General features: G+C 43.1%; 1 protein-coding gene across 1 annotated transcript in view; it reads right to left on the bottom strand.

The window, feature by feature from the left end:
- The window catches only part of CELSR1 (cadherin EGF LAG seven-pass G-type receptor 1), a 158,517-nt gene that overhangs the window by 45,277 nt on the left and 90,582 nt on the right, over nt 1–22,658 (bottom strand). The window contains exons 5-7 of the mRNA XM_052681133.1: nt 20,977–21,065; nt 2,529–2,686; nt 1,270–1,433 (exon numbers count right to left, since the gene is read on the bottom strand). Coding sequence (XP_052537093.1) covers nt 1,270–1,433; nt 2,529–2,686; nt 20,977–21,065 — 411 coding nt within the window. The remainder of the gene's footprint in view (nt 1–1,269; nt 1,434–2,528; nt 2,687–20,976; nt 21,066–22,658) is intronic.

Below are 22,658 nucleotides of genomic sequence, written 5' to 3'. Positions count from 1 at the left end.
TGCAATTCAGAAAAACAGTTGCTTAACACAGCTTCAGCAAGAAAAGGCTCTGAGTGACTGAATCTGAGTTTATCTGCAAAAAGAAGACTTAATCACTACAGTCTTTTTTTTTCTAATAAATACACTTGAAGGCAGTGAAGCAAAATATGGATGGCAAAAGTTTTCATGAGCTGGGCAAGTGTCAAATTCATAAAGACAAACCAATCAATAGCTATTCAATTCAATCACTGAGCTGTAAATCTCTGTAAATTAAGAGAAAATTTGAGACAAGTATCCAGCAACCACTGCAGGAGACAGCCAGATCAACCAGTGCTATGATTCAATACCACTGTTCTCAATTTACTGTCATGTAACAAAGAAACTAATCAGGGAAAGGCAATGTGTACTGTCACACAGAGGAGTAAAGCTATTGTAGGTTTTAAACCATGTGGGAACATGCTTTAAAATGAGGAAAAAGAAATTCAATCTCAAAAAAACACTTCTTATGTCCTTTCGGATGTTTATTTTCACAGGACAAAAATTTGTCTTTAAACAATATTAGGGTAATGAATATTAAAAAAATGCTCCAAAATAAGCAAGTCATCTGAAGCTTATGCTACAACTTCCTTCTTATCATATGATCAGTGCACCAAATAAAAAACAGAATTTAGCTCTTACACAGACCTTCAGCAGGGTGAAAGGAAAGGTCTTGCCTTCCTCTGTGTAAGAGACAGATTGACGTGGATGAGAACGTTATGTAAATCAGAATTAATCTTAGTTGATCCGGGAACAAGAAACCAACCCAGAAATTCCAACAGGCTGCTGCATGAAACTGGCTTCAGACATGGAAAACTGCACCATTTGACTTACAGGATAAACATAATTCATGAAAAAGTCACTATAAACAATGTCTTTTTCACGAAGTAATCCCAATGGCTTTCAGAGCAAAGTCACATTGAATAGGTAGTTCTTTCATTGTTTAAAAAAAGAGTAAATTATCTGTACAAATTCCTGGGAAAAACTTGTAGTGATGCAGAAGAGTCTAAACAAGCCCAGCGCTTTTCTGCACGCCACTTACACGCTTAAGTGTGCCCCGTGCCTTGTGTGTGCATCCTTGGCACAGGTGCTGAGCACACCTTGCTCAAACAGACGAGGTGCTGAGCAGGCCTGGCTGCAGTCGTGCCAGGGATGGGGCTGCTCACAGTGCCCACCCTTCCGAAGTGCTGTTTTACATACAGCTAGGGCAGAGAGCTTTCTCCTGTTGACTTCTGAGCCTTTGGTCTTTCCTACCTGGCAGCGTGCCATTATTGGCAATGAAACTAGCCATGTCAATTGGCTTGCTGTCAATGGAGAGGTTCCTCATGCAGCCGACAAACTGCCTGTTGTGCACTGGGAAATCTTCTGGCAAGTTTGGGACGCCGCCGAGCAGCAGAGGGCCAGTCAGGTCCAACGATCTGAAAGAACAAAGAAATGATCACTGTTTCCTGCGTGCTGTTTTGATTCTTATCTTACTGTTTCCATAAGCACGTAGGAGATGTTGAGTTTACTTGAGTTGCCATTCACCTCTCTCTGCTACAGCAGCATTTTTAGAGCCTGTAATCAAACAAGTCTTTGGTGAAACAGCTGTTCTTGGTGACAATGCAGAAACACCATAATCTGTCAAGTGGCTGTTGCTGTATGCACACAGAACCCAATGATCCGTCTCTAACAGTGGCCAACACGAGGAAGAAAATGAAAATTATGGGAAAACGTACAGCTGTGGGTCACTTCTTTCTGACTCTAGTAAGCCAGGGGCTGGCTTAGACACAGCAACAAAAGGGCTGAGTAGGTCAGACTTTCGTATAATGACTTCATAACCATACACTGCCAATTCTTTTTAAGACTTCTGAAAATTTGATTGGTGGAAATAGATTCCACTGATTGATTCCAGACTGCAAAAAGTCTTGAATTTCCTAATTTTTATGATGCTCTCTTTCCTTGGGATTCGAGAAAAGCATATGCATATCAATGTTTTTTTTTGCCATCACTCATTATTTTATACCCCTATTTGTTATTTTCATCCATTTCCTCTTTAAACGACAGGAATAATCTTTTTGGCCTTTCCTCACAGAAAAGTTTTTTTCTCATAGCTGATGAGTTTCTGTGACCTCTTCTGTGCCTTCTTCATTTCCATCTCCTTTGAAAACAGGACTGTTAACTCAAGTGATGGAAGTATTAAGCTTTTCAGCTATCTCCTTCCTGAAAATGTTTAACATTGTATTTGCCTCACTCTCCATATTTTCAAGAGTGGACTATTTTCTGGGGCCATCTACTGACTTCTGGTTCATTTTGGGGCAATTTAGGCACATGTCTGTCTATGTGAAACTGCATTGCACCAGGTGTGTGGTAACCTCCACAAAATTTCATCTGCCAAACTAAAACTTGTCAATTTTTCTTGTTAAATTGCATCTGTTTTTCTGACTTTATCTGTTTGATTGTTAACCTCACGTTGCTGGCTCTTCCCTGGAGGAAGAGAATGAATGGAAAACACAAATAGAGGAAATTCTTACTTCTTTGAGCCAGTCTGAGTCCCCTGGGCAGCACAGGTGTAGTTTCCAATGAGGCTTCCGAAGCGTACGGCCACTGCTGTGTCACAGTCATCCACGGTCACCACTGCCACCTTCTCCCCCGAAGGCCCATGGGGAATTCCTAATCGCCCAATGTTGGGCTTCAAGAAGGAAATGGCACATCATACAATGCTATATACGTACCAGGATTTAAACACAGGTTCCTACAGCTTAATAGCACACTTCTTATTACTCCCAAAGGGGGACTAAAATAGGATGTGTAAATAAAATAGAAAAAGTTAAGTTGACTGGCAAGTCACAGGCAAGAAAAAAACAAAATGGATTACTTTAGAGGGTTTCATACACACCCCGTGTGATACATGGCATGGTCAGAAGTGACCTCAGTATTTTCCACTGCTGAATCATTTTGGCTCAAACCAAAAAAGCACTTTCTTACTTCTACATAACAAATTGTAATATATTTTGCTCTTTTTTTTACAGCTCCTCTCTTCAACTGAATAAAATCACTTGCACTTTAACATTGTTTCTACCCAAAGACAGAAAAAAACATTGAGTGATGTAGTATCACCAATGAGGCTAAACCCTTAGAGCAAGTTCCCTCTGAAGGGGCAGCTCTGTCAGAGGCACCAGAAGCAGAGTGCAGCTTCCAAAAATAAAGGCTGTAGTGAAAAGTTTTCTGATAACTGGGAAAGAGTTTAAACGAAGGTTGCTTGTGTCCTCCCTCTGCAGGATGGGTACGGAAACCCTAAGAGCACTGTTGAGCCAGCTGAGAAGTCCCCAGTTCTCATCACAGGACAGAGATCAGCAACCCACAGAGCTAGGCAAAGCCAAGAGACGGATCTGAGCTTGCTCACACAGCCACCTTGGTGCAGGCACTCAGACTGACATCATGGGTGGGGTGTGAAGGACAGGAAGAACGTGTATTTTAGAAAAGCAATAGAAGCTTGGGCTTGCCCTGATCTCTGGGTTCCGCCAGACAGCAGGAAACTCCTGCCTGCCTAACCGCAATGTATTCTGATGAACAAATGTGGGCACCAAAACTAGAACTATCACGCTCAGCCTCATAACCTCACTGCAACCCTGTGCACAGGAATTGTCACCTTCACTTCAGCAACTACAAAAACTGGGGAAATTCAATGATTTCAGCAGTCAGGAAAGCCGACAGGACCACTGAGAATCCAAACCCAATCATCCCCACCGCAGGCACATCCTTCATCTCTGGTATGTATCCACTAATTTCCCACTGCAGCGGCACAAGATCTACCCCACATCACTGACAGGAGACCACAGCTGCTGCACAGACACTGAACAGCCTCAGGAGCCATCCCTCTGTTGGAGGCGTGTATCATTATGGTGAAAAAAGTGAGCAGATACAAACAACAGCATGATAGCCTTGGTGAAGAGCAAAAAAATTGTGTAGGAACACTCATTTTCATGCTGGCTTTGCTGCCGTTCCTCTGTGAGCAGAGGGATGCCTCACAGGAGTAAACAAGTCAGGATCTGACCCAGACAAGCAGCATCACTGGAAGCCAAGGTATACTTTTAGATGTGTTGATCAACAAGGTTTGTAATCACAGCGACATGGAAGCTAGCCGGGCATTACACTGTAGTTTGCTGTACATCCACTTTAGAACACACATGGTTCAAATGGTGTGCTGAAATCCATTCTTTGTAGATCAAGCAAGGAAGCAGTAAGGAGATGAAAGCCAATTCTTTCTGCTACAACTGTACACACACATAAATACATTAAAATACATTAAAATCATACCATCATCAGTAAAGACAGCGAGATTTATTTGTAAGAGTAATTACCTTAACACATAACAAACTTTTTAAAAAGATGTTTCCTGGTGTCAGTTCCAGTTGGAAAGTATTTTCCATTTCCTCTACTTAATGTGAACTAATGTGATCACACAGTTTGGCAGCTATACAGTATAAGGTTTTGACCTCTCCTAACTCACATGAAGGCCGGTTTTATTTTTCTGATACTCCCCAGGCTTTGGTGCTGCCCAGCTTGGGCAGACAGGAAGCACATACAGTTGTGATGCTGAAAATATTACGGGGAAAACATTAGTGAGCAGCTTCTCAAAGTAAACGCAAAAAACACATAAAAAACAAACTAGCCCACAGGCAGACATTCCCTTCCAAAATTAAAATGTTTACGTTCTGGGTGCTACTTCTATTCATTCAGAGGAATGATTTGATTAACATTTATGTTCTCTTGCTTCACTGAAATAATCTATTGTTTCTTACATGGGAGCCTTGACAAAGGAAGGGTATTTACTCTCAGCAGGAGGGCTCTGCCCAATGTTAATCAAGAGTGCAACCTGATGAGATTCATCAGTTTGCAGCTGCTCCTTCACAGTCAAGCAGCCACAGTGGTAAATGGATTTTTTTTTCTTCTTTTATTTAACATTGAAGTTGCAAAAGTTTTTCTTTAGATGCTGACTGGTAACTGCAGTGCAGACCTCTGGCATCTCTTCAGCTCTGATGACCACACAGAACCACGAGCTGAAGAAAAATAAATGAATTACTCAAGTGAATGAAAAAAAACCCTGTACGCAGTACAAACCATCCTTAGCTCAAACATGTCACGATTTTCTGAACATGCTGAAAGTCCCATTTGATAGAACTGGCCAAAAATGGAAGAATACGTTGCTGACAAAGAAAATAAATTCCATGAGTGATTTAATGTGATCTGGGCTTCTTTGTTTTACATGTGTCATGTAATACACTACTCCTCAGGAAGCAGCTTAGAGAATGTCTTATATCTGAAATGTTGTAAATAAAAATGAAAGACTGGAACTGAGGGATCCTAAGTTAGGAGCTCTTGCAGAATTTAATCATGAAAATGATTTCATTCATTTAATATTTTGATTAGTATTATATATACAGTTTTCTGGTGATTTTAAGGATACCTAGAGTACTATGAGAAAATGATCACTTTGAATATGAGACTTACAGAATTAATCACACAACAGAGAACTTGGGATCTAATGTCAAAAACTTCTACTACTGGCTTACTGATGATGGAAAAGTATCGAAGAATTAATTGTATTAATCAACTATAAAACTATTAAGAACCACGGCATGGTTAAAAACACAAAACAATCACAATGAACAGTATAGAATATTGTAGATAATTTTGATTTCATTTATTAAAAGTAACTTCAAACTAGATGCACATTAGTGTGGTCAGGGCAATGGAAAACTTAACAGACCAAAAGGGCTCATGAAGGCTAGCAAAGGAAAGCTGGGAAGAGTTTTGGAACTGAGAAGATGCAATCTCTGCAATGGATGCAGTACAAGAACAAATGGGTAGACGATGCCCATGAGTAATGTAGGCCAGAAATCACCAGATGATACCCTGTCTTAGGAGGGGTGATCTTTGGGAGAGTGGCAGGGGCAAAAATTATAAAGAAGAACTTAATTTGTTTGGAATTAGAGCAGCTCATGTGAGCAGTGAGCTGACCTGTGTTCCTAAGAAAATTAATCATAGCAATTAATGCTTACAAAATGTTCAATAAAGGCAATACTGAACACTAAATGACAGCACAAACATCTACATTTCAAGCATGATCTCCACTTTTGTGGAATATTACTGGAGCAAGACTGATTCCTAACAGGAGGAACATCTGACAGAAAACAGCATCAATTCACATTATTATTTTCTGGAAATGTGTTCAGGGAGTTAAAAGCCAGACTTTCATCTGGGCCCTTAGCAGTCCTTTCTGCCTGTCAGCCTCATCTCCTGAAACACCACGCTACCCTCAAAAGGCACGTTTCACTAGTGTGCCAATTCTGCACTCATGAGTAAATGTTCAGTGTGGTGTACAGGAATGTACCAGCATGACCCCCATTAATGGCCATGCAAGTCACGTAGCTGAGTTCCTGCTCACGGAACTGAAAATTTAGCTTGCATTGCCCTAAAGACTGCCTTTTAACTTATTGCTTGCCCAGAAAGAAGCTGGGATTCAAACTTCAAAGACCACATGCTGAAAAAGCGAGTAGCAAGGAGAGGAACCAAGCAGCGCCAGAGAGAACCTGGTCACCCTTCAACAAAGCACAAAAGAATGTGTATGTCCTGGGCTGAAAACAGAAAAAAATAAAATAATAATTTTTTTAAAAAAATGTTGGAGAGCATTACCATTATCATCACGTAATGATTCTTCAAATATTTGGTGTACCCCATATTAAAGACTGCTGCATTCATATCTGTGCTTGTCTGTCATAACTGCACACAGAGTAATGAGAAGGAAGCAGAGCCCTGACACATTAAAGAGCTCCCTTCATTTTTCTTTATCTATAAAACAAGACAATTCATATTCATGCACCTCAAACCATGGCAGTAAGCACAAAAAACAGTAAACAATGGCCACTGTCGGGCTGTAGAGGTGCTGCTTCTGCTCTGCCACCTGCAGGCATTTCCTACGGTCGCAGTTGATGACAGAGTGAGAAAACGCCACTGAAAAAGTATTTTACTGGAGATGCCAGATCTGATTGTAGTGAAACCCAAGTGTGGAGCAATGAACTGTTTTGACACCATCCCACAACCTCAACAGAAAGAAACATATGTAGATCCTCAAAGGTGCCTGAAAAAAGCTGAGAAGCTTAATCTGTGAACTTGTGTTGTATAAATGGAGCCGGATAGAGGAGAGAAGGTCATCAAAACACATATGTTTATAGTTTGCATATCTACTGCACAAATCTACTCCCATTTCACTTAAAACATCAGAGAGAGATTCTGATATATCTCAGTTTCATTTGGATCCTTTCTTATTTTAAAGTAAATATTTAACTGCTGGAACACACATAGTTACTTATTAAAGATACAGATGTTCTAATAATGCATAGTGAATGGAAAAGACATACAGATTGATGGATAATGGAAGCCTTGTTCTGTATTCTTAAAACATTTATGTTACATTTTTACATTATAAATAATATTGTTTTCAAAAGTCACAACGCAAAATCACTGCAGAAATTTAAGCAAATAGTCCATCTTTGGTAGATTTATCTTGAATTAAACCAGACTGAATACCAAAGTTTATTTAGACAATCAATAGCAGCTATGAGGATTAGTTCTCTGGATCTTACCCTGTATTAGTTAATCCATAAGATCACAAAATCTTTGAATACCTTGAGTTGGAAGGGACCACAAAGATTACCTTGTACCACCCTACCACCCGCTAATTCAGGCACCAGATCAGGCTGCCCAGGATCCCATCCAACCTGCTCTTGAACCTCCAAGTGTGGGACATCCACAGCTTTTCTGGGCTGCCTGTTCCAGCACCTCACTACCGTCTCAGCGAACGTCTTACAAACGTCTCCTCCACCTGGAACAATCTCCATCAAATTCTATTCTCATTGAAAAACATGCCATTTGACTTCTTGCAAAGATGGAAAGAGTGATAGTAGAGCATTTTTGGTCAGCCACAGAATAGTGTTCTTTCCTCGCGGGTATTTCCTGACCTCACGCTCAAAGCTGTGCTCTGCAGTCCCAGCCTTGGCCACAGCTCCTTCCATCTGTCCAGCCGCCCCATTGAGCCCAGTGAAGGGGCTGACAGTGGAGGAGAAGACTTGGCAGCAGACCGCAAATATGGCCAAGACTTTGAGATGGAAACTCCTGAGAATGAGACCAAACTGATCTAGTCATGCTTGGTATCAGGAGAGCTGTTTTTCTCAGAGGATATATATCATGCCACATGCTGTAAACGCCTTTCCTTGGCTCACTGTACTCATCAAAAATCTGTTTTAGAAAGTTGGCCTTTTATCCATATGCTTTGTGTGGCATGTTTTAATATGCAGAGCTTGGCTTGTTTGTCTTTAAATAAGTGTGAATCCGTAAAAAGAAAAGCCATCCTGAAGTCAGTGCCAGCCTTTCAGGGTTTCCAAGAGTCTGCTTACTGGACAATAAGTTACCCTTCTGTTTTTGTTAATCAGTAGCTAATGATTTATTGACTGTTATGAATGGTTAAAGGTTAAAAAGAATCTGTTTCCTAGCTATTTTTAATACAAAACAACACTCCTCTGCATTGTTAACGTGCTGGTTCAAACCCCGAGTTGCTCAGTGCCTCACACCACTCCCTTTGGGGTTCTTTTCTTCCCAGCCTTTCCAGCTACAGTGATAATGGGGGTAAATGGAGCCACCAGCAGTGGGTCCCGTGGGATGCTGCTGCTGGACTGTCCCCCTCCTGGCTCCCTGGCGCTCATTAGGCCGCCCGCCAGCCCCCCGGCCCCTTCGTTAACCCCCGGCCCCTGTGCTGCCATCCAACGCCTAGAAGGCAGCGAGCCCCTCTGATTCCCAGGCGATGCTGTGCTGCTTCACTGGTCAAAAAGCTCATTAACCGCCTGCCGCCACGCTCTGCCTCGGCCAGCAGCCCCCGGCCGGCCCCACGAGGAGGATAAATAAATAAGCAGGAAAAAACAAACGCATTGGCCAGCAGGAAGGAGAGAAATGCCAGTGAAACTTAGTGCTGTGCTGTGAATTCTTCTCATCAGCTGGGAAATTCTACATTAGGTTAGATTAAGAGAAACCATTAATGTTGATCTCTGCTTTTTTCCAGTTTCCCTCTAGAGATTTCCAAAGCACCTTTTAAATTAGTGACGTGAAGAACAGAAAATCTCTTACAAACATCCACTGGATCCCTCCTGATGAGTCACCAGGGAAAAGCAGGCCGCATCATTTCACATCAAACCCTCGTTCCTTTGATGTATGCATCCCCTTTACTCTCTGAATATTTTAATGGCATTTCTTTATACAAACTTGGCTCAAGTCTATAGAGAAACATGAGAGCCTGTGACAGTGAAAAGGAAAACCCCAAAGCTTCCCATCAGTGAATCAAAAATGCAAATGCTGAAAAGCCACCAGACCAGTTCCTTTCCTAGGCAAACTCCCTGCAGCATCAGTAGTCCGCATTCAGGCTGGGCTGTGGGGCTGAGCGGGTTTTACTGGCCTGGTTTGTTATCTCCTTTTTGGCTGCATCCAGCAGGCAGGCTTCTCACACAGTCAGGGGACGTGGCACATGTGAGCAGCACTGCTCTCAGAGCTGTAGAGATGGAGCGGCCTCATGTCCCACCTCATGTCCCACCATGTAGCAACGGCATGGGGCCTCGCCGCAGAGCTGTCGGGAGCAATGCGCGTGCACAGGTGGCATCCAGAAGTACTCCTTGTATCACAGAGAGTGAACAGCATCTTCACAAGTCCCACACAACTCCTGCCAAGGCATGCTCTTGGATTTGACTAATTTTGGCCCCCTGCAGCCCTCTCCTCTTCTCTGTTGTGCCCCTATGGCTGTGCCCCTTCTCCCTACCCTCTCTTTCTCTGAAAATTTTTTTTGCCTTTTTTCTGCCTCCCTCCCTTCCACCTGCTCCCTTCACAGCATTGTTCTCCTTCAGGTGCTCTCCTCTCCCACTTCAGCATATCTCCCTTCACTATTTGTCCCTACATCACAGCACAACTCCCAAACATATTTTGCTGTCTATAAATACAGTATTTATTACATCCTACTCATGCATCCAGAACAAAAACATAATTGCTGTCAGGTTGCAGGTAACACCTAGAAATAGTACAACACAGCCAACTCTCTCCCTTATCCTTGTCCCAGGTGACATCTTGCTGGATATTAGGAAAAAGTTCAGGTTGGATACTAGCAACAATTTCTTCTCATAAAGAGTAGTGATGCACTGGCTCAGGCTGCCCAAGGAGCTGGTAGAGTCACTGCCCCTGGAGGTGTTAACAACCATGTGGATGTGGCACTGAGGGACATGGTCAGTGGACATGGTGGGGATTGGTTATGGTTGGACTATCTGATCTTAGTGGTCTTTCCAACCTTAATAATTCTATGATTCTGACTGTGCTGTGGCTTAGTGCAGGTGTCGGGGACACAACTGGGTCTATCAAACCCAGGAGTCCCACACTGCCATATGGACCATGTGAGAGTCCCCCAGGCCCTCTGGTCCCCAGGTGATTGCAAAGCCCTGCTTCCCTTCACTCCACAGACATGCAAAATGCCTGAAAAGTTCACCAGGAATTAGTGAGTTACTATAGATTTAGTGTGTGATTAAAGGGAGATAGCAGTGCACTTCAAAGTCCTGGCACTGAATTCCTGAGGTGCCATTTCAATGACTTTGCTGAAAACAGCATGCCGTGCTAAATCGGTGTTTCACCCCCTCCAAAATAGAATAGAGGGTGAAAATGTTCCTTTGCAACAACAAAAAGGACAGAGGCATTTTTTGGAAGAACAATGTACTTTGTCAGAAACAGAAACGCACAAAAAATAGTGGCACTTGATGAAGGGAAATAAATGGTTGTCACCACAGGTGCGACCCTAATGACTGGGACCCAAACCTGCCAAACCTGAAGAAAACTATGTGATGTCACAGCGTCACTGAAACCAGAACTGAGCATGTCACAGTGCTAAATGTCACTTGGTAACCCCACTGCTTGTTCCCCATTTCTGAACAGCAGTTGGTTCTGCAGGGCCCAGCCTTCAGCACAGTACCAAAGCTGAGGCTTGATGATGAGCTGAAGACCCTCCAGCCTGCCACCTTCCTGCCTCTTCAGCTTTCGGAGGATCTGAAAATCACCTTTTGGGGAGATGCTATTAAATCTATTAAATCTTAAATCTTTAAGGAGAATTGTGATGTGAAGGTGCTAGACGGCTCGAGCCAACCGAGGCTGCCTGGTGCCAGCTTGTCCAGGGCTGTCTGCAGGGCAGAAAGCCCAAAGCCATGGGGACCACACAGCTGAAGCCCAGCCAAGGGGAGGGGTGGATGCAGGCTTTAAGCTCTGTTTGGTTTTGACTTCAAGACTCTCAGTGCAAAAATCCTGGGTAGTGCTTTGGAAACGTCCCTTTTGCATGCAAATATAAAATCACTATCACAACAAGTATGTCAGGTGTTGCTTGCAAATTCTGCCAGAATAATGTTTCAGAAGCACCGGGGAGAGAAAGACAGCAAAGCATTCTGTACTGGCCTGGCCCACTTCCTCCCTAACATTTCTCCAAGCTGTTACAGATAGCTGAGCAATTCAGGGCTGGGGAGCAGGACACACTTTGCATTTCAATGACCCTCAGATGACTTTCACTGCTTTACACTTTCATTTCCTGAGACACAATCTAGAGGCCAGTTATTTGTTATTTTGTGTCAAGGCAATGGAATGTCGCTCTACAGCCTAGCCCTGATTTCCTTTCTCAGGTATTAATCACTTTTCACTTATCCTTTACCAGAAAAAAATATATATGTATCAACAAAAACAATTACTACTAATTGAAATCTGCAAGAATAAATATTACGTTCTGCAAGAGCAGGTAGGCTGGCCCCATTATGCCCGCTAAAACCTGCAACCATGCAACCATGTCAGAGCAGGACTAAAAAAAAGTACACATGAGCGAGACAACCCTGTAGTGATTTCCAGGAGGGTTAGGAGAGAAGGAATGGTTGTCACAGGCCAGTGCAAGTCGTGCTAAGGGAGTGTTAGATGGATGTGGAGGAGTGTAAGACTGGGAGCATCCCACAGCAACACTTCTCCTGCCTTCCCAACTCTCACCCTTCTCACCTGCAACACAGAAGATGGGGCTCTGGATGGGTTTTCACAAGACCCTGCCCCATTTTATGAGTGAAAGGAACTGATGCTATTATCTACTCATGTTTTTGCCTAATAAAACAGAACTCACCACAGAACCATTCAGTCCTGCCCCAACAACATTGCTCACTTGAGCTAAAATTTTCCCTTGGAAATGGAAAAGCTGACATGACTTAAAGATTTCAAAGGATGGTAAAACCACCAGAACTTTGCATAGGTAACTGCAGATTATCTACCTTACCTGTTAATGATGTGTGTTATTCCTAGAATTTGTCAAGCTTTAGTTTCTGTATACCAAACCAATGATCTTATCTAGGACTTCCATTGACAATCCTCAGGACTTCTGTGGAAGCTGCTGAGATGAGGCTCAGCAAGGATGGGAGTCTGAATCATGAGGAAGTGACTCATACACTGAGCTATTTCTGCAGAGGTTACCTTTGCTCGTGACAATTTCAAAACTGAGCTTTGAGCATGTAGGAAATGACATGTTTTACATTCAGACATGAGGTACATTTTATGTGTTTGACTAGAACAACATTTTGGTCTTTGTAAAATCCTGGCCTGCATTCAGCAATGGAAAATTTGATTTCTTTCCCTTCCTTTGGATGCTTGTAATTTTAATTGCTAAGGATTTTTTCTTTTTTTTTCTTTTTTAAATGGCTATGCCTGCTAGCACCAAAACCTACTGTACAGATACATAATGCAAGTGCACAGAAACAAATTCCTCTAATTCAAAGGTCATACCCATATTCAGTGGGTGCCTCCAGCAGTAGCTACCACCATGCTTTAAGAGCATACAAATCCACCCACCAAAAGCACAAAAATCTACTCATTCAGGAATTTCTGTTCTTTTAAGAAAGTTGTCAGAAAAGTACCATGATAGCATTTGACTTATACTGGCAACTCTGTAAAAATTCCATGGCCTCTTTAGTTGGAAAGTAAATTAAACACACATGCCTCTCCGGCCCTGAATGGCAAAGCAAGTGAGTTTTTCAATGGAATAGCTTATCTTCCTTGTATAACTAAAGAAACCCCTCCTTGTGAAATAAGGCGCTGTACTTAAGAAGGTAGCCACTGACAAATCTTTACTACAGGTAAAGAAGACTGGACTGCTGCTCTGTCCCCTTTGTTTTTGGTGTCCTGCTTTCCCATGCTTAAGCTATCATGAAAACTCACAACGTTTTCAGTATTTACAATGCCCTCCCTCCCCTCCAAAAAAATATTTGCTTAACACTGCAATTAATGCCTTGCATTTTTCACCACCAGGAGATGCCAAGAACTGCTGGACCAGGACTGAGCTAATCACAGACACTGTGGACAAAGCAAGTTTCTCTAAGACAGAATTCAACTCTGGAGGGCCCACACCTGATCAACAGTGGCAATATCATAACCTTCAACAACTGCTTTGTTTACTTACAAAATCTCCCTCAATCCTTTAACAAATTAGTCTGGAAGCCACCAGGAGGATTAACTTCAGAAATTCTCCCTCAGATTACAATTATGTCTGCTCAGATGTCAGGAGTGACAGCCATTTACATAAGCCGTATCTAATCTTTATTGCAAATTACATTTCCAGCAATTTGACTTGTGTTGTATCTGTCTTTTCAACAAGAGCTCCAAAAAAATGAAAGGGAAGGGAAAGGAAGCCTCTCCTTGTTGTGGGAGGTGCTCTCAGCACAAGCTGTAACACCCAATGCCTATCCAAGGATTTCACTGTCAGCCAAATTTTCTAACCGTTCCAAGATAAACAATAGTTGATGGCATCCTGGACACCATAAGGGCAAAATCTTCCAACCTTGGTCCAATGACTGGTGGCAGCAAGGTGGTTTTTGTCCAGGGAGCTGGCAATCTCTGGCAATTCAGCAGCATTTGCTTACCTCATCAATCACTGGGGCAGCTGGCAGCCTCATCAGAGCGCAAGTCGAGGCTGGGCAAACATTGCCTTCATTCCAGACAGAGACGGGGATAGAGACAGGCAATGGCGGGGCATGGAGAGGTCTGTGCTGAGCCCCTGTTCTGTGCTCTGGTTCACCTGTTAGCCTTGGGACAGACCCAGCACTTCTCACAGGAATTACTGGTCCCAAATAAAGAATAATTCTGTTTCCACAAGAGGTGAATTTGTTGTCACCAGAGAACAGCGTGCTTTCAGAAGATGAGAGACCTGTGCCTGCAGGCCCCAAAGGCACCTGGCATAGGGCCACACAGAGCAAGGCTGACTGTTCAGGTTGCTGCATTTCATCCCACCCTACTCAAAATAAAGTGCTACATCCATCTCCCTAATGCAGATTAACACAATGGTTACGTGCGAGCACAGAGGTGGAACTTAATTTTTAAAAGGGAACTTTTGCCTGTGTCTGCTGAAGTCCTTTGGAAGTGCTCCCAGTCCCTCGACACTGGCTCTCAAGAGCCAAAACAGAGGCTCTGCTAAAATAAAGGCAGTGATGACTGTTACAGGTTTGCTATAAAGATAATGAAAATCCTAAAGATTATTCTGTTAATGAGTTGCAGGCATAACATGCAACAGAATGAGAAAATGCAGGAGTTGTACAAGACAGAATCCGGGAAGAGCTCGCAGTTGCAACACGGTCAGTAGGTACTGCACTAAAAAGGCATGTTCCAGCGTGTGCTTACCCAGCCTCTTCCTTTCCTTCAGCCAGAAGGTGCCACTGGGCTGGGTGTCTGGAAGGTGCCTGTGTAGAAAAGCCATTCTGGCTTGACTTTGTCTCTCCAACATGACTGTGTAAATGTTGTCATTACTATCTCAAGGTCTTTGCTCCCTGTCCATTACAGGAAAGCTTTACCTTGAACCTGCTAAACACCAACCCTTTGTAAAATCCTTTATTACTATTTATTACTTAGATACAATGAATATTGTACATGGAGATGGAGAGTGTGCGTGGAGTGAAGGTGAGTATTTTGGATCAGACCTATATATGCTTTACATTTGATTTTCACTGCAAGAGAATTGAACAATACTATCAATAAGTGAACTCTTAATTTATGCCTCTTAATATCTTTTGATTACTATGCATAAAAGTAAATGCTGGGGTATGGCTAATTCTAGCAAGTAGAGAAACAAGCTTGGGCTGTCAGAAAAAACATAAAGATCATCATGAAACTGTGCTGATGAGGAACATGTTGAAACTGCAACACCCAAGTAAAATAATCACAAAAGTAAAGAAGCTACTGGTGAAAAGGATGGAGTACCTCAAGATGTACCTCCAGACTTTAGACCAGATTTCTTGTATCATTATCTATGGATCTCAGGACCTCTTCCTTAACTAGGGACACGCTAAAGGCAATGGCAGGGAAAGCAGGCTGCTTTGTATACAACCAAAGCTGCTGGTACCCAGTAGAGTCATCAGGTCTCAACTGCCTGCGAATCTCTTTGGTGACAATGTACTTTGCAAACGAACCTCCACTAAACGTCTTGACTCTTTCAGTCCATTTGGAGCCCATTTTGAAACCCATGCGGGGACACAAGGAAGCTGAGGCTGGTGGAAGCAGTGTTGATGGCCATGGCTGGCAGACATGGTGGGGAGCAGTTTGAGGAAGAATGGGAGCTGGAAGGTGCTTGGTTTCCCCACATGGTGTATGCAGGAGAAGATGAGAGTGCGGAGCAGGGCAGGATTTCTGCAAGGAAAAGCAGTGTAAGGGGAATCGGTGATGGCAAACAGACCAACCCATGGTGTTGGAGGTGAGTGGTAATGGAGCCTTTCCCAAGCACTGCCCCGGAGTGGCTTGCAATGTCCTTTTCTTTTGTTTGGTTTTTTTTTTCCTTTTATTTTTTTTCTTGTCCCTTTCCTTCAATCATTTCATCTCCTGAACCCTAAGAAAGTACAGATTCTGTTCAGTTCTTCCACCCAGAGGTAGACCACTACCAACACTGCTGCTGTTCATCCACAAAATGTGATATGTGGATGTACACCTAAAATTACTCATTCTGCTGATGCTGTACAACAGCTACACAGGCATAGTTTAATAACCATTTAGGATCAGCCATGAAGGCCAAGCATGCACAAGGGGAGAGCTGCAAAATGTACCCGAGGTGCAGAAAATCAATTACAGTGTGCGTCTTGGCACAGAAGCAGAGGGGATTTTGGCAACAGTGAAGAACCACCATTCAAAGGGATGGGCACAAGCTCTTCTGGAAGAAAAGGCATGGGCAAATTCTAGCCCTCAAGTGAGCTCAGAGCCCAATCTCGCTGGCAAGACTCAAGTTTCAGCTTGCCTCAGTTGCAGGCCAGCTAACCCCATTGTGGGGAGGAAAAAAGCCGGTCCCTGTGATGGGTGCTGCTCCCCAGGCAGCCAGGCTTCTGAAGCAGCAATCATGTGTCTCTTCAGCAGCTTCAGGGAATGCAAGGAAGGAGTGAAAAAAAGCACCTTACTACTACCTGTTGTCAAACAGGTCCAGCTGTGGAAGAAGCATGACATTTGTCCTGAATATCTCCTTACTAGGAGCTGGAGGACTAAGCACCTAACACAGCCACGGTTCTCCAAAGCATCCTTGTTGCTGTGAGCCACTCTGTGATTCATTTGGGGATTTGTGCAGCCCATCTTCCACAGCAGCTGCAATGCACTTCAGGCACACGAGATCGCATGCTTCTCTCTGCCCTTTCCAGATTTTCCATCATTTAAGTAAAATTACCCTGTACTTCCTTAAAGAGACGCAGAATGAGCTTCTGCCTACAGAACAGTAACGTCCTAAGTGACTTTGATGTCACATACATAAGTAACACACAAAATGCACAGTATATAAATATACATGTTCGTGCTCTCTATAATTAAAAGAACATGTCCATACGTAAAACAGTTTCATCTCTTGCCAAATGATGAATTCTACCCCGAGGTAATGAGTTAGGTAAAACATTAACATAAATGTGATGGTGTATCTTAAATTCTCAACAAAATTGAATTTCTATCAGAAGTCTGGGAGGGCGGCTTGAAGTTTTCACTTAATTAAAAACATCACCCATTATCCAGGCTCACTGAAATCTCCCGTACCAAACACACCCCACAGCATGATGCTGTACACATAGTGAAAGCCAGCTAATTTCTGTGATACTACTGATACTGAGCATTGCTATCACTGAACATCCTGGTGGTTTTGGTCATATTCCAGACTGACAAACATCAGCATCACTTAACCCACTGACCGTCATTCACTATTGCAGGTTCAGCCAGAGGACCATTAACGACCAAACCAGCACAGACTGTGCTCTCATTGTGCAGACAGGACTATCAAGGCAAAGCAAGTGCTCATTTTGCCACTGCCCTGTGAACAAGCAGCAGGCATTTCTGCTGTTTTCCATCAATGCATTATTTGCCAAGTTTAAATCTTTCCCCTTTTGCCACTTTTCTTTCCAAATTAATACAAATATCTCTTTTCTTCTGAATTTTATATAGATCCATATACCTCTTGAAAAAGAAGGTCATGCAGGTCACCTCTAATTCAATACCGTTGACTCTAATGGCTGCAAGATCAGGCTGCCAGAAGCTAGTATGTTTTAGCTAACAGAATCAGCAAACAGCTTTCCTCCTGCTTTCCCCCAGCTGTCAGCAAACCTCTGTAACTGCAAAAAATACTGCTTACGTGTAAATCATTGTCTTGCTGCTGGGTAAGTGACAAGACTTTTAATATATAACTGCAACAAGAGAAGAGTTATATAGTTCATATAGCTACAGATTCTTTCCTCTTGGTGTTTGCCACCTGGGAATTCAGTTAGAGAGCCAACACTTAGTCAGTAAGACATCCCCAGGTCTCACTTAGACATTTCCACATTTCCAAGGGTGTTCAGTGGAAGCATCACCACGGTGAGTGAATGGGCTGGAAGAAGAATTACAGAGGACACTGCTCACAGGACAGAGGTGTGGGACAACCAGCTGCAGTGGGACTACCTCTGCTTTTTCTGACTGGCACTCAGAATTCAGAAAGGGACCCATTTACAACAGAGACTTGAGGGAGGAATTGGTATGTGTGAAGAAGGGCAGAGGCAGGCTGGTGTCAGATCTGAAAGGGGGGCTGGACCAGCCTCCTCTTATTGAGTCTCAAATGTCTGTCCCTCAGGGGCAGAGGACCCTTACAATGAGGAATCAATTGTAAAATAACATTTTTTAGGTGGAACTGAAGATACCTGTAGTTTTAGCAAGTGCACTGCTCCTGAGTTGAGCATAGAAAATAATCCTTGAGTCATTTCTACGCTTACTTCACATTTACTTATCATTTACCACTGAGCTGACCCCACAGCAAAGCACCAGCTGGGGTGAGAAACCAATGCTGCAGAAGCTTCCTACGAGAGCTGTGCCATATACACAGCTCACTTGCTCCTGAATTCCAAATTTCAGTGACATTCAGCAAAACTTCATCCAGAGCTGCAGATGCCAAAAACTACTTAGACTGCGCTTGTCTCCCAACACAATCAACTCAGATTTCAAGAACAGCTCCCAGACCTGTGGAAACTCATCTCAGAAAATTTGCTTTGGTGTGAAGCACTTTAGGTTATGTGTCAAAGTCTGTTAGCCATTCTCCTCAAAAATTTAAGATGAAAAATTAACCTCAGCTGTGAAGAAATCTGATACTACTTATGTGAATTGCAGCAGTGTCTAAAAGTTCCACAGAAGACCAAGCCTCTTTTTCTTTTTTTTTTTTTTTTTGCTAGATGCTGTATGAAGAAAAAGGGAAATAAAAAGGGAAATAATCTGAACAGTTTCAAGCATAGTATTTTTAAAAAGCATACTTTAAAGAAGTTTAACAGAAAAAAAAGAAACTGAGGAAGAAGAATGAGTCTAAGAGTGCCTATCTCAGGGAGGTTCACAGGGAGGGGCAGAAGCAGAGATGGGGTGATGACATGGCACTGTGCAGTGGGATTTTGGAAGGATGCAGCACCTGCAAAACAATACCAGTGCAAGACACAGTGCAACTCTTGTCCTGCCTCTGCCCATCTACGAGCTGTGTGTGATTCAGGCTAAGTCATGAGTTTTGTGTACTGTTATCCAAACATGTCTTCACCTCATCAAGTTCAGACACAGCATCCCATTTACTCTGGCACAACCCAAGTCCCTAAATTATTTCTGTCTTTTCAACTTGCTCACAGGCATTTTTCTTCCAGCCCCGTTAAAATACAAAGTAGCCAGGGAACTGCTTTACCAGCAAACAGAAGCCAGGTGAAGGGCACAGAGCCCCGCAGGGCCGCCCAGCCACATCCCTCAGCACCAGAATGAGGTCAGCAGTAGGGCCCTCCCCACTATGCCTCTCCTCCCCAAAATCCCCCCACACAGTGGGGACCAGCTCATTCCCCTTGGAAGAAGTGGGGCTGAGGAATAAAAGACAGGGTGCCTGTATTAATGCCAGGAAAACACCAGTCCCTACACCACAAGCACCACACACCAACCAGTCTGGCTGAAAACAAGGCAGGGGGTTATTTTTAACACCTGTGTCAGATCTCTTTGCCTTTTAAAGAGTGTCCTGGGCTGCCTGGGCTCTTATCTCCCTGACAGCGTGCCAGAGCTGCTCCACAGGCCATGCTGCAGCTGCCACAGCCCTGCCACCGGGGAGCTGAGAGTGGGAGCATCTCCTCGTTGTCCCTGCAAATGCTTGGCTCTTCACTGAGAAAAAACACAGGGCATGGCAACATGTTTAGTAAGAAAGCCCTCATGGAGTCCAGAGATGCAAGTATAGTCGCATGTCAAGCTTCATTTCTGTTTCTCTATGTTCCAGACAGTGGACAGCTAGAGGTATATTGGGTTTAAACAACAAAATTAATGAAATCTTGACTTCCTCAGCAGAATATCCTTAAGCTAGGAGACCCTTTGGACTCAAGAGTCCAAAGAAAACCTTCCTACTTAACCCACTACACAAACTGTGCTGACAGGATGCACCAAAGAGAAATAAAGAACTTGCTGATCATATTAATCCTTCGTCTTCCTTTCAGCTTCCCACATTAGTATCCTGTTTCCTTTTTAACAGCCAACAATACTCCTCTATTTCCTTATGTAATCCCTCCTAATGCTGTCATTTTGGACTTAAAAGCAGCGCTTCTCAGGAACTAAACAAATTCTCTCATTTTTGCTGTAGGTTGAAGAGCTCTGACATCCATCTGCACACTGCACCCCCTAAATGCCTGCACTTTACTGCTTCTCAAAGTGGCTGCTTCGCACAAGTTCCCATCTCATCAAACCGAGCCTCCTTGTGACAGCTCCTAAGAGAGCACATGTTGACCCGTCCCCATGGGGACAGCCCCTCTGAGTCCCTCGACAGCATAGAGTCATACTTGCTGCATTCCTCCTGCACATCCTTTCATACGCAGACAAAAAATAATGTAGTAAAATAGCTGTCAGTTACTAGAAAGCGTCACACATTTTACAATCAAATTTTCCAAAGCAGAAAGCTTGCATTGACTAAACTGGTTGCTTCACACATGAAAATAGGGTTATACGGAGCAGTTCTGTTTTGCCTTAAAAAATTCCATCTTAGTAGTTTGTAATCACTATGCTGAAGGCTCCTGTACTGCACAGTTCCTCAAAAACTTCACATCAGTGTGTCAGTCATTTTAGACACACTGATATTTAGAAGGTTTTGAAGAACTGAAAGCTGCAAGAGCTGCAAGTACCTAGAGGTATGTCTGGTGGCAGTTCTGAGGAGGACATACAAGGTCAGACTTTGCCTTCTTGAGGTAAAGCTCAGAAAGAAGCTTTGACGCAGGCAGTGAGCAAGACCAGCCCCATTCATGCAGAGCTGGTTAAATAAATACAGTTTGGGTCACCTGCATACATCAGCAGAGCTCAGTGACGCGTGTCTCTATTACTGACAAATAATAGGGGTATCGCCAGTGTGATTTCCCTTACCTTATTGTAGTACTGCACCTGGACCGAATGCCATTGCCCATCACTGACCCCGCCAGGAATGAATGGTGCCACCGTTGTGGTCGTCTCCCCTGCAACAACAGCAGAAGAGAATCGGGGTCAGTGCTTCTGCAACTCCACCGAATCCCGCACTGCAACACAGCGTGACCTTCATTGGGCGCAGGATGCAGCCGCCTTACTTCCTCATGGAGGAATTGGGGATTTTGTCCAGGGAGGCAGTAAACAGCCCCAGTTTACTGTTCTTACTTTGGTGCACAAACACAAAAACAGCTTCTTACATATTCTGGTGAACTGTGTTATTTTCTGTTATGCTTTCTGCAGAGTGCATAGGTGTTGTGTAGATACAGTCACTGCTACAATGGCCAGTGTGACTTTTTTTACATTTCTGTCAGAAGCAGCACACTACATTTTTTCACATAAAGGGCATGATGCAGCAGCAGAGAGGGCAGGGGGTGGTCAGGTTGGATATTAGGAACAATTTCTTCTCAGCAACAGTGGTGAGGCGGCAGCACAGGCTGCCCAAGGAGGTGGTGGGGTCAGAGTCCATGGAGATGTGGAAGAACCACATGGATGTAGCACTGAAGGATGTGGTCATTGGGCCTGGTGGGGATGGGCTGATGGCTGGAATAGATGATCTTAGTGGTCTTTTCAATTCTAATGATTCTATGCCAAGATATTTTCTTAGGGAACAGAATCCTACTTCCAGTCAGTTCCAGTCTGTCAGGAGTCCTGATGAGACCATGTCAGATAGTTACGTATAAAACACAGGAACAGTAACTGTGGATCTCAGCAAAATTTTACAAGTGATTAATGAAACTATTGGCAGCCCTTCAGTATTTAAATTGGAAAGCAAGCTCTTCACATTGCAATTGTAAAGTAGAAGCCTTAAAATCAGGTCTGAGTAAGCACAACCTGCTCAGTAACCATGCATATCTGCTCCAAGGTAGCAACAAAATAAACATTCGTGTTGAAAGGACATAAAAGGCTTGGCAAGGAGAGCAGATTGCTAGGTTTTGTCCTTTTTCCCTTTCTCTTTTTTTTTTTCTTTTTTAAACAGTTGGAAAGTTCTACAAAATAACCCACAGGAAAATTCACTCCCTCCCATAAGTCAACATTATTGTGGAGCTTAAAAATGTACTTTCTGCTCTTTTCTTGCAACAAATGCTTTACCCTGTGTGAAGCATTATTCCTTTTGCTCCTATTATATGTAATTCCGTTCATATCAGTTGAATACATTTGACACCTTGCTGCGATGCTTTTAATCATATGCTGATAGAAATGTGGTAAAAATATATTTTTTATTCAGTTAAAAAGCTTTTGCAATAGGAATGTTCCTGGTTTTCAGTCACTTTGCTTTGCTTTCTGCGAAAAAGTTGTTGCAACAGGTAAAGCAGTCAGATCAGGTGTCCAAAACTTGCATTGTTCGTTAAATGCCACTTAAAACTATAAAACGTAAACCATTCTTCTTCCAAAGAAAATACCTTTTGTAAGGTACAGGATCAGACCTGCTCCGGGGTGCAGCAGAGCAAATCTAAATTTAGTTTCCTGTATTTTAAAAGAGTTCCTCCACATTTAAATGCATATAAGTGCAAGTTGATTTTTTTCTCATTCATCCTCAGGGTGTCTTCCTAGCAATTTTATTCAAGTTTAGACAAGTGGAACAG

This window comes from Tympanuchus pallidicinctus, unplaced genomic scaffold (assembly GCF_026119805.1).
Source record: "Tympanuchus pallidicinctus isolate F22 unplaced genomic scaffold, pur_lepc_1.0 scaffold19, whole genome shotgun sequence".
In the NCBI taxonomy this organism is placed as follows: Eukaryota; Metazoa; Chordata; class Aves; order Galliformes; family Phasianidae; genus Tympanuchus; species Tympanuchus pallidicinctus.
This window is presented reverse-complemented; position numbering and strand designations above follow the sequence as displayed.